Source organism: Pogonomyrmex barbatus, unplaced genomic scaffold, assembly GCF_055798465.1.
Source record: "Pogonomyrmex barbatus isolate J1 unplaced genomic scaffold, ASM5579846v1 scaffold10, whole genome shotgun sequence".
NCBI classification, from domain to species: Eukaryota; Metazoa; Arthropoda; class Insecta; order Hymenoptera; family Formicidae; genus Pogonomyrmex; species Pogonomyrmex barbatus.
Window position 1 is genome coordinate 8227011 of NW_028297099.1, and position 13183 is coordinate 8240193.

At 39.2% G+C, this 13183-nt stretch overlaps 1 protein-coding gene across 8 annotated transcripts in view; it reads right to left on the bottom strand.

Annotated features, from left to right (window-relative positions):
• The window catches only part of LOC105423105 (uncharacterized), a 128730-nt gene that overhangs the window by 94324 nt on the left and 21223 nt on the right, over positions 1 to 13183 (bottom strand). The window contains exon 1 of one of the 8 annotated variants that reach the window (XM_089070399.1): positions 1290 to 1562. The exons of the other annotated variants lie outside the window; for them this stretch is intronic. Coding sequence (XP_088926525.1) covers positions 1290 to 1321 — 32 coding nt within the window. The 5' untranslated portion in view covers positions 1322 to 1562. Of the gene's footprint in view, positions 1 to 1289; positions 1563 to 13183 lie in introns of those variants that run through there. 8 annotated transcript variants of the gene reach the window in all.

Consider the following 13183-nt stretch of genomic DNA (forward strand, 5'->3'; position numbering starts at 1 on the left):
GACACGTCGGCATCTGTATCGCGGATATTGCACGAGTGAAGAAATTCTTTTTGCAAGGCGCACGCGACATGATTCTCCCACCCACGCGTCGTATAATAAGCGATCTTGCCATTCAAAATTTGCAATTTAGTCCTCATACGCGAGAGTTGCGAGCGGGCGCGGATTCGCCATTGAAATTTTTGTTTATTATTATTTGTTGTTGTTGCTTTCCAAAGCGATCTCGTCGTGTCGTTCGAAATTTGCAATTTATACATGAGATGTACGTGAGATTTGCGTGAGTAGCGCGCGAGCGTGCGCGGATTCGTCATTGAAATTTATATTTATTTACAATTCTCCAAGGCAATCTCGTGTGCCATTCGAAATTTGCAATTTATCCTTCATTTTCGCGAGATTTGCGAGTAGCGCGAGCGTGCGTGGATTCACCATTGAAATTTTTATTTATTATTTACTATTTGTACGTAACCTAGCGGTTTTTTTTTTTTTGACAAAGTTAAAAAACATTATGAATCGCGCACAGTCTAGTATTAACTTAATTTGCGTTTCTCGGAAATGCATTCCGTTGAATTTTTCACGCGTGCGTGCGTGCGTGCGTGCGTGCGTTAAGTATGCAGCGCGTAAACCGATTATCATTCGCAGCAAATAATCTCGTGGCATCGCGCGTAATTGTTTTCGACGCGATAATCACTTCTGCAAAACCCGCTCGACATAATTTACATTTTACAAGTACACTCGACGGCTAATCGGAGCAAATTAAATTGAAAATTATTTAATTCAGTGGAACGCGAAGTTCCGCCATTATTTCCTTACTCAGAGAAACAAAGGGCGACACTCGTCTCATTATTCGCGTTACAAAAGCAAGCCTGCTGATCGGATGAAAGTAATTTACGCGGATAATAGTTTTCGTTTCGACGTTGAAAATCATCTACCGTGACTTTTTTAATATCAAAGTTCATACGATAATTTCTGACGAAATTATGAAATAAAAAATTAACTTTTTGCGATTTCTTCGACGTCAATTTGAAATTATTTAGCACAATTAAAATAGCCCAAAGTCGAAAAAAGAATTATTTCCTATGAAATATTTTCTAAGAATTATTTTTTTTCTCAGTATTAAAATTGATATATAACGTAACTCGCGCGTTTTTCAATCGATAAACATTCGCCGCTTGCTCCAAACCGCGTAATCCCTTGACGTACTAAAAGGTTTCGTCCCCTCTTGCAGGTAGGAATTGCGGTCGTCGCAGCCGAGCGGATCGAACGAATCCGTACGAGTACGCCGAGCGAAATACCTGGATACGTTGTTGCTTTTGAAGCTGACCATTACTCCGTTCGCCAGCGTCGGCTATCACGGTGGTCGCTGGAGCACGCTAGAAGTTAGACCGCATTACACTTGGCCGCGCGCACACGTACACGCGCGGCACACACACACACATATGTACACACATGTACAACCATCACGCGTACACATACGCAACACCACCGGAAAGTGTCGGCGCAAGGAAAGAAGAAACGGCGTTCGCGACCACGTGTACGGAACGCTCGCAAGAAACGACACGCATCCTTCCAGCGCCACGTTTCCGGGCAAACTGACGAGCAGCCACGCTCCGCGGCCGCCTGCCCCCCCCCCTCTCTCCTCCCCCGCCACCCGTCGCGCCGGCCCTTCTTTCATTCGCCACCGCCGACAAGCACATTGCTCGCTCCTTGTGTCTCGTCGCCCCTAGGCCGCGTTATAGTCAACTGCCCAAAGTGCTGTCTCGTTCACAATTGGAAAAGATTTTCAAAAGTATACGTTATATACACAGGCTCCATGGTTTACGAGCTTCGACGTGTCATTTTTTTTTTCACTAGAAATCCGTGGAAATTCTGTTCCTAAAATTTTGACAAAATAACAGGTCGAATTATGTTTCCTACCGGTTACAAAAAGGACCCTCTCGTCCTTTTTCTCGAAATAAAAATTTAATGTTAACCAATATAACATTGATTGTAAGAGCAAACTGCTTAAAATTTGCAAAATTATTTAAAATTAGAAATTGATATAAGAGATAAAAAATAATTGCATTAGTTTAACAAGATTTTACAAGTTTAAAATTTTTTATTTTTCAAATAAATTGTATTATTACATCGCTTATAATTTTTAATTTAAATTTTTAATAAGATATCTTTTTATTTTAACGAAACCCATAGTGTTTTATTAAAATCACTATGGAGATAAGAAGGGAAAGTCTAGAATCGTCCGTCCCTGTCGCTAGTAAATGCATCCTTTCGTTGTCTCACACAAATGCATTGCTTTGTCCTCTCTTGCAAACGCATCTTTGTTCCATCTCTCTCTCAGACGCATCCTTTTACCGTTTCTTGCCAGTAGCGGATTTATATATTCTGGCGCCCTTATAAGACTTATATATTCAATCACGATTTTTTATTTTTTTCATCCCTCTTAAAATCAATGTGATCAATCCACAATAAATATCTTTTTCTTTCATTCTTTACCTTTTCAAGCCTACGCTCCTTTTTTAAAAATGTTTTTTAAATTTTATCTGAAAAGGCGATCTTTCCCTTTCCTCTAATGCCGGCGATTCTGGATCACGTTACGAATTTAAACCTAAATACATCACTGTCTCTGACAGAACCGTCTCTAGAATTGTCGTCAGCCGTAAATGCAATCTTCCGTCGTCTCATAAACGTACCGTCTCGCAAGTGCGCATCATTCATTCCACCATCTCTCAAAAGCACAGTGTTTAGGGAGTCTCGTAAACGTACCGTTCCGCTAGCCTGTGGGTTACCGTCCTTTCTTTCATTGTTCCTTCCCTCGATCCGTCTCTAATGACACCAGCATAGCTCGCACACAGAAACTCAGCTGGCTCAGCAGCGTTATGTTTTCCTTATCTCTCTCTATATATATATATATATATATATATATATATATATATATATATATTCTATTTAAAAGCGCACAATCTATGTAATTAAAACCGCAACTTTTAAGACTGCCACGAGCGAAAGAAAGACAGAAGCGTCGCTTTGAAGTTTCCACTTTAAAGTAACCCCATAAATCATCCCGAGCACGAAATTACCAACGACACTTAATAATTCTCATTAATCGATAATCTTTTACTTAAATTAATCGATGATATTTGTCTTTGAAATTACGCGGATAATCGCGGAGAAAGAAGAAGGACGGAATTCTGAAATAAAGCGCCTGCAGGTGCGCAACGTCGGATTAGAGGGAGAAAAAAAAATGTCTTCGTCATGTCTGCATCAATCGTAGAGTAAAGAGCAAATTACAGAGAGGCGAGATTAAGAGACGACCGAAATATTTCCCTGGGTCGAGTATCCGAGAGGAGAAACTTCATCTCGCGGTATTTCCGGGCTAGCAAGAAGGACGCGCCGGAACGCGAGTAACAAGATTTCCGGGTGCGGAAAACGGCGCGCGGGGGCGACGTTATTTCATACGGATTTTGACGTGTAACATTCGTTACACTTAAGTACCGGTTCTCGCACCGGTATGCAATTCCTCCGGAATCCCTCGATTGAACTTTCCCATCACGTCTCCGTGCCTTTCAGTTTCAAGTCCCTTTTCCATTTTCCCAGAGAGACTCCCCAGGTTCTTCGGCGTTTTCTCTCGAAGGCAGCGAGTTTAACTGTTAACTTGTCATTCCCCGAAAGGTCTTCGTCTCGCGGTAGACGCGATCTTATCGCGACTAACACGTCTAGAACAGCCACGCAATTAAGCTCCAGAGAGAAATTCGTTATGACTTATCGCGCGATCCGTATCTCGTCAAAGAGAAACCTTAAAGGGGTTTATCTACGGCAAACGAAAATATTTCAATCGCCATTAAGGTCCTAACAATTTTTTTAAATACATATAATTCTTTTTCATCTAGAATTAATCCTGCGTTTTCTCATTCGATCTCATTCAAAAACTCATTGAGACGAGATCATCATTTTGTAATAAAATATTTCTTTGTATTCGGTTTATAATTACTAATATATAACTAATATATTAATTAAAATAAATTAATCAGGATTACATGAAAACATAGACAAATTTTATTTTTTAAATCGTAAGAGAAAAATAAAATTTTAAAAAGATATTTCGTAAGAAAAATGTCGTTGAGAAAAACTCGAGAGGACAACTAGGTACCGTAGGCAGGTAGACAGCTTCCGCCAAACTTGCCGCCAATCTATTCAAGTTAGGAACAAATTAGGAATTCTGAACAAGCGTTTATAGGGGTCAACAGGTAAGACGGTTCACGCCTTTAGAAATTCTTTAGTAAACTCGAGATACAAATGTCAAATAATCATCGGACTAGCGCCACTTCCTCTCTACAACTTTGGATTTTATTACGTGAGATCGTCTCGGTCTATCTCCGTCTATCTGTCATTAATCCGGCTTTTGTTCTCGCACGAGATGGCAAATGCCATCCAGGTCATCAATTGCGAACTCGACGTCCGCTCGCTCACCAAAATGAAATTACGAACGTTCCGTGGTCGACGCGCCGCAAGTTGCTCGGAAATGGCAATCTACGTGAATTAGTCCCGCAAAAGTCCACCAGTTTTTAATTCGAGAAATTAACGTGACAAGAAATTTTCAAATCTATTGCTCCACAATACAAAATATATTTTTTCCCTACAGCATACAACGTAATTTCCTCCAATATCGCTTTGATTTATATCAATAAATAAAATACATCTTGATTTTATAATTTACGAATAATTGAGTGTGTCGCTGGCGACTTTTAAATCAAGTAACAAATGTAGAAATACGTCACGATGTAATGCTGACTCTACCGACGGATCTTCTTTTTATATTCATTTGTATTCCTCACTGATTTTAAAGAATTCTAAAATAAAATGTATTATTTCGCTCTCGTATTGTGCCATCATGCTTTGTTAAACATTGGCCAGCTTTATTGCCACGTACGGCCTGGAGAGATCGGTAGCCATTCAAATAACTTCTTGAGGAAATATTGAAACTCGATGTCTCAGACAGAGAGCGGAAGAGCAGGTTATTCGTGTGATGTGCGCGTGTGTGCAAAGTGTGTTCAGAATTTCAATGAGAACCGCTGGAGATCAGGGGTAAACTTCTGGACCATGTGACGACACGGCTGCTGCTGTGAGAATGGTCAGAAAGGCGTGCGAACCGCCAGACCATTCTATGTGTATGTGATTGCGGCAAACTTCCGGAGTGTTTCGCCCGCTAGTAGTTCGCTGTTGTCTCGAAAATCCCCCCAATTTTGGTACGAATCGATTCGAAAGTATAATTGAATCCCCATGGATCCGCGCTTCTCCCGCTACTTCGAAAGTGACCGCGATATAAATTTCCACTTTGTCATCCTCTGGATATTATATAGAATCTGGATATTATAAGATAGAATAAGCGGCGAAGTTTTAAGATGCCCCGAAGTACTTCGAAGTATCCCAAGTCTGAAGAACAAAGAAGAGTTCTTGAAAGAGAACTTATAAAGAAACACACGGAAGTGTCCCCTTTCAATTCTGATGAGCCTTTAATATGTTCCAGATCAAAGTAAGAAAGAACACGTATTTTTTTATGTGTACACATACGCACTTTTAGGAGAGGAAAAAATTGATTATTTTTTTCGAAGCGAATAAAAAAAATTTGAAATTATAAAAAATGGAAAAAATGTTTTAAATAAAAATTGATGTATCAAGTCATGTAGTATGAAAGTCAAATGTGAATGATTCACAGTACACGCGCGAAATGACAAGTGACAAAATCGTGCGTATTTCTGTGATGTGACATCACTAATTGACTCTTACTCTATGTAGATGGAAAGATAATGTTAGAAATACATGTAATATACATTTACGTATATTAATTACATTTGTTATTTCATAAAATTAATATCTTACAAAATCGTGGAATAGCTTGTAGCTTTTCTTTAGTGTTGCTTTAATTTAAAGTCACAACATGAGGAATCAAATCGCAAGAAAATTGAAACTCAAAGATAAATGATGAAACTTTCTAAGTACAAAACATTTATATGTTGTTAAATGTCTAGATGCGACATATTTATATTTCGCGAGCAACTTAAATATCCATAAGATTGCCATTGTTTGTTAATTATTTCCCTCCCAGAAACTTCCTTATTTCGATGCAAAGCGATGCCAATGCAATCGACACGGTCTCGCTTCGTCCATTAGTCAGACGAGCGAGCGAAACTGCGAGGGAATATCAAAGTTCGGTTCGCGATTCGCTCGTGCGTTGAACACATTGCGCGTTGCAGCTTTCGAACACTCGCAAAACTCACGCGTTGAACACGCGTGATAACTCGTTCGAGTATCACGAATAATTGACAGAACAATCGTTGAATGCTGGTTTCCGCGACGGAATCGTCCGCATTGTCTGCGACATAGAAGCGCGAGAAGTGAAATTCAATTCCGTGGTGTATCGCTAAGTCGACGTTCCCGCGGCCTCCTAAGAGGCTTAAGACGAACATAGAGGTGACGTCATCGCGCTACGACGACGGTTAACGAGATTTTCGAAAACAAACACTTACGCCCACCGCGGCGAGAGGACTGAACAAATTATTTAACGTCGAGTTAATATCGCCCCACGAAGTGTCGTCCACGATGTTCACAATAAACGTCGCAGGTGCGACAAAGTTATAATCGTCTCGACGATAAAATTCCCAACCTCGAGGCGAAGCCTCGCCCGTCGAATTTATGGACCTCGCAACATTATTGCGGATTTGAAGCGGCATTCGCTTCATTACGGTTACGGAAATTGCTTTGATAACTGTTGGTTAAAACTAAAGTTTAATAAATGTTCCGACTGAACGCTACCTGTGTATAATTTAACGATGGCATCGCGGTCATAAATTCTCACGGTACAGTTAAAAAGGATAAAGGCTGCTTTTTGCCGAGTTCTCGCAAACGCCACGGCATTCCTCCCCGGTCCGTTTTTATTTCGTCACGTAGATAGTTGTATAATTCTGGTATACTTTACAAAGAAAATTTGGAATGCCGTGTGCATCCAACAGTGTGTGGAACAGAGGCCGAGATGGCGACCGAGAGAAAAACAATTTGTTGTTTGTTGAAATTTGTGGACAGTGCAAATACGTAAAATTAAAGTTTCCACACTTCCGCACCGAGTCGCGAATGTTCGTTATTGTTTCGCCTGTTATTAAGCGAAAAGTGTTAATTAGCCGGCCAACTTTCGCTGCGCGAAAAGGAAAGAATCTCTCAGAGAGGACAGAAAACTTTTAAAAGACGGGGAATGAAATTGCGGAAGAGAGACTGAAAAAGACCCGAGCGGAACGCGCTGATAAAAGTAGAGTCTTATAAAGTTCTCTCCCGCGTCCGCGTTGTTGGCCTAACAATGTCGTAATACCTGTTCTTATCTTGCTGACATGGGAGAGGAAGATTCTCTTCTTCTTCAGCTTAAAGCTACACCGAATTCTGCCCGAATTACTTTGGTACGGGAGAACGAGCGCGCGAACATGCAACTAAATCTCACCATCTTATTACTGAACGCTTGTTTCATTTCTAAATACAGCTTAAACGTTGCTTGATTTGTTAAACTTTACAATCTCGCCCCGAACAAACATCTCTACAAGGCATCATAGATCTCTCTTGTTGGATCTCCTTGCCGTGGCATGACAGCATTTTCTCGAAAGTATAAAATATTTAATATTTTCTGTTACTTTTGTGCACGAAGAAAATTTGATGAATCGTACCAGACCAGTTCTGTTTAAAAATGAACGAATCTGAAATTCCGATTAAAGTTTCAGGATTCAGTTTTAAAGTAGCAAAACTTCTGGTTTTTTAATTTAAATCAGAAATCTAGTCATTTCAATCGGAATTTCTGATTCGTTTATTTTTAAACGGAATTTTGACACCGCCAACTATTTTTCCGTGTGGTAATAAAAAATACACATATTTAAAACGGATTCTTCAAAAAGGTTAATGCTAAAATATTAGTGACCATGCCGCGCAACCATTTTACGCAACGTCGGAATCTCTTGGTGAAATATCTCTTTTGTATTTTTCATTTCAATTTCCCTGGATACTTCTGTACCGGTACCCGTATTCATTTGCGGAAGTTCGGAAAGCGTAACGACACACCAAGCGCGGCAAAGCGTAGGGATGAAGGGCGAACGGAATTCCACAATTCCACAATCCTGAATAGAGGCGAAAAGGGGAGAAAAAACAAGAAGCACGCCTCAGGACGCCGGAAGACGGGATCGTCGCAGTCTGTAAGTCCGCGACAAAAGCTGCGACGAAAGTTTCTTCCGGACGCAGAGGGCTACCCCCGTTTAGAATTTCTCCGAAACGCGAGGTCGGCGAACGGGCAACTTTTCCGTACGTGTTCGTATCGCGACGGACAGAAAAAGGACGGATTTATTCCCGCCGATCGAGCCGTGGAATCTCGCTCGCGAACGCGAAAGGAACGGATCTCGAGATATTGTTCATCAATAATTTATTGCGCCGTTGTAGCGAGCTATGCACGAGCCGAGATACACATGCGGAAATAGAAAAATATTTTATCTGACAAAATAAATAGAGGGAATGGCGATAGCGAACGAGCAATGAATCCGGGGGAAGAGTACACGTTTCGTATGTCTACGCGCCCTAACGTGCCATCTGGATGCAATATCGAGATTATTTCATATTATATCGCGAAGTCACTTGGGATATTTATTAAAATTTATTAAAATATGTTTATTAAAAATTGATTAAGAATTGAAATTTTCTAATTTAGGGCGCGTCGTAAATATGAGTGCACAGCTGCCTCCTCGTCAGTGATCACATCTCCGGTTTTTCTATTCCAAGTTCACGTTTCCTTATACAACCGCAGGTGACAACGCGGATAGGACAACAGTAGCGAGCGTGCAGTTTTTCCAAACGTAACGTCTCGCATCGGGAAATGTCCATCACGTGCCGGCGAGCGCTGTCGCAAATTCGCAGTCCGCATTCACGGACGTATCCGGCCGGTCGAGCTGCAGAAAAGGCGATTACCGATCGATACGCGGATATACCCTACGATCTCCGCGGCAGCTCGCACCCGAATGCATGTCGATGCATGCGAGCTACACGTCAAGCACGAGTAAGAAACGCATCCAGCCAAGCAGGACCGGAAACCGTAAATAAATCGCGCTGGGATATAATATCGCAGGAAAAATATCGCGGTGAAATATTTCTTGATACGAGACGCAGGCACTTCGAATATGCTTTACATCATATGCTTTTTCTTCTGACTGAAGGAAGAGAATGCACTTGAAAACAGATGGACAAAATATCAATTCTTTTTATCTAAAGAAGCGTTCCTTTACTTTCCTATTTTGCTGTATGCCGTATAATTTTCGGATATATTTTATTTAGAAAAAAATGCAGTCTTTATTTGTAATCCTGACTTAAAATAAAGGAGAAAAGGAGAACATCAAATTGACGAAACTTACAAAAAAAATGTCAAGATCAACATCATTGGAGGTTGCTCCTCTAAATAATTACAACTTTTTCAAATTGTAATTAAAATTTAGAAAAGAAATCTAATCTTTTAAGAAGGCACGATAATAATCCTAACACGCAACTCAAAATCGGCGAACGACACGAGCAACACAATAAGCGCGGACTTTGCGTAATAATTTTTGAATATCTCACCCGATGCATTACATGGCTGCCACGTGGACGTGGATGAGGGGTGGACAGGATGGAGAGAAAAATAGGATGGAAACGCAGCGGGAGCGGCCGCGAGTGTTGCGGTCCGAGTGATACGGCAAAGAGTGGAGAGAAAATTCGCCCTTGCCACGAACACGTAATACGTTTCGAGAATAATTATATATCCCCGGAACAATTACGGCGGGATATACTTTGCGGGGTTGCGCGACATCCGCCCGGTCCCTTTGAAGACGCGAAATCGGGATTTATGATTATTTCACGGTTCCAGCCAGCGCCGCACTTATTAATATCGTAGACAACGTAATGCGCTTACGCAAATAATCCGACATTTGAAATAATTGGAGCGTTAATAATCTAAACACGGAGGATGTTTCTCCGTCTCTCCGACCGTTGTAATACTTGAACGAAAGCTAAGGGATCAAATTAATTCTCCCAACGTTCATGGTATCATTCAAGGTTCGTAATGGTGTTAATGTTCGTGGATAACTGTTACCGCTGCGCATATCGTATTCACGGCGTTTCAGTTTATATAGCCGTATAAACGTTCAGAGCTCTTTGTGAAAAGATAAGAAAAATAATCCGCAATGATAAAATCCGAAATCTTGAATTTATCAATCTGTCTCTTAATTAATCTCGTCGTAATTTATGTGAGAGCTCGAAATTTGTTTTCAGTCTTATTTTAACGGCCTGTCACACGCGAGCGTTTTCTATCATGGCACGAGAATGCAAATGATATAAAGAGAGAAAATTGTTTTCCTCTATCAAATAATGCCGCAGCTAACTACTATTTATCTTTTTGAATATTAATTATCTTTGAGCGCGAATGAAAAATGCATAATAAAATGCATAATAAAACTCGGGAGATCGGATTACGAATAAGATAAATGAGACAAGATAACGACACGTATTTATTTTACGTCTATCGTCCCGACATATTCTTTTTGAGCAAATAACAAAGAGGATGGATCGTCAGGGCGAAAAACTCTTCTCTTCTTCTATCTTATCCTTGTAAATTCACACCTAACAGAACCATAGTGGCAAGAAGTTACATGTCGGTTTGATAAAATTGTCTAAGAAAGACGATTTATATCCGTCGGTGCGATACGAAAATATTTTGGACTTTCTCATATCTCCTCTTTCCTTCGAAAGAAGGTAAATATACTGGATATATCTCTGGATACATCTCACTTTTACAGAATCGACCGATAAATAATATTAATATTTTATTTTACATTCTTTCCCCAGATTAATTTTCATTTTCGTGGAATTTACTTCCCTAATTGTCCAATCAAAAAACGTATTATTAGTTTGGTCGTCGGATAATTCTCGCATGTGTGTATGTGTGAAATTCTTGCAATTTAACTAAATATTTTAATGGCGTTTTCTCTAAAGAATTTTCTCTGGTAACCGAGGCTGCTCTTCTCAGATCCATTCTCCCTGCAATGTTTAAACGTGACGTTTAGCATTTTCAAATTTCTTATTCCCAGGACGAGCATATGTGAGTACAGTATGATTATTAAGATACGCTTTCTCAGCTGGTACAATCTACATTCCGCAAAGTGAAGGTCAGGTATCGCGGTGCCTCTTCATAAGCGTTCTCGGTACCCTCTTAGTACCTTAGCACTTGGATCGCAAAGTAATACGTCGCGAGCTACTCAACTTTCGCAAGTCTACTTTCGGGACGTATGCGCATTTTCTGTCTCCCTAGTAACAAGCGTGTACGTAGCGCACAGGGATGCTGGTGCGAAATTGCACAGCTGCATTTGGACATGACAATTTTATATATATATATATATATATATATATATATATATATATATATATATACCGAGAGAGAAGAGTCCCGGGACGCGCACACATATACACACAGACCGAGATCATATTCTATTCGCGAAGATTCCAGAGAGCTATTGGCCGCATCGCAGACGGGAGCAGATTTCTTTTTCTCGTCGTCGCCCTCGCGTACGAAAGACTCGCGTCTCACGCTCGGTAAAATTCGTATCGCGATCAAGAGATCCAGATAGATCTCTCGCGTCCTCGTCCGCTGGCACGGAAATACGAGGCTTCTCCTTCCGTCGAGCGTACAGGAGTTCCACATACGCGAATAAATGCATTGTAATCCAAGACTCGCCTCCATCCCTGTCGTCCCTGTCGTCCCTGTCGCGCTCGTACGCTCGTTTTACCATTCAAGAGTCGCATCATCTCCCGAGAGGAAGCGAAACCTCGACGATCCCTCTCTATCTCGCCTAAAAAAAAAACTACTCGCCAGCCGACAGTTACAATTGCTCCCGAACACGAACTCTCCTACCAAGATGCCGACGCGAAAGTAGATCTTTTAACAATTTCTTAAAAGATCGGTTTGCTATAATTATTTTGAAAAATCTTTCTTCAAGACAAGCACAGAGTAGTTTATTTAAGAAACTTGTTACGCGCATCGCAATAATTTATATTTTTATATTTCTTGAATTCGTCATATATCGACATCAGTTTTGTTTTATTTTAAACAATTTAATTACCAAATCGATTACTTATGAAAGAACTCGCGCTCTTCCTGCGTATGTTACCATTTCTGTAAGCTATTTATCGCGTCGCGTTTTACAACTCGCAATATTTACAACTTCCACGATACTACGAATCCCTCTTTTCGATGCTACACATCCAGCATCTCTTATTTCATCTTGTGATTCTTGTGATTGATGACAAGATTGATGATAAGAGGACCAATGGCACGACACAAATAGGAAAACATTCAGATATGGCACGTTATTTATTTAAACTAATACTAGTCTTGTAATAGCAAATATATTCCTTTTTCTCTCGTCATACTAAAAAAATTTAAAGAATCAAAATACTTTCAAAATTCGATAGCTTTTCATTATTTTCAATAAATAATAAAATATTTATAATATAAAAGTGCTTTATATTATATTTTTGTTAAACAAAAGCCATTATAATATTTAATATGATTGTATACTTTATAAGAATATTATTTTTATAAATTGGGTTTGTATATGTATGTGTTTAAATTTATAAAATCAGTATGTGTTCATAATGGGTTAGTATATCCATGTAATAGCAGCATTAATTGTTTCTCATACCAAAAAGAATAAAATTTCATTTCCGATCTCGATAATTAAATTTGTTCAATATTCGTTCAATATAAAATATATATTTAAATGCAATCAATGTTTGCATATTAAAATATATATAGATATTTCTATATATAGATAGATATACTATATATAGATACTATATTTCAAACGTTTATTATCGTTTTATCCACAATTTTTTCTATTGTATATTTGTTATTCGTTTTTTTTTTATGAGTAACATTTACTTTTTTGTGAGATATCAATTTTTTCAGTAAAATTTAATTAACGTTAACGTTATTTATCTATTCAGCTTGCAATTGTAGATGAAAAGAAAATTGATAAATTTGAAAATTAAATACTTTTTAACAATCAAACTTTTTATCTAAAATAAATTAATTAAAGAAAATTTTGTTTTCAAAGTTCATAACTTTTATTACAAAAATATATACATT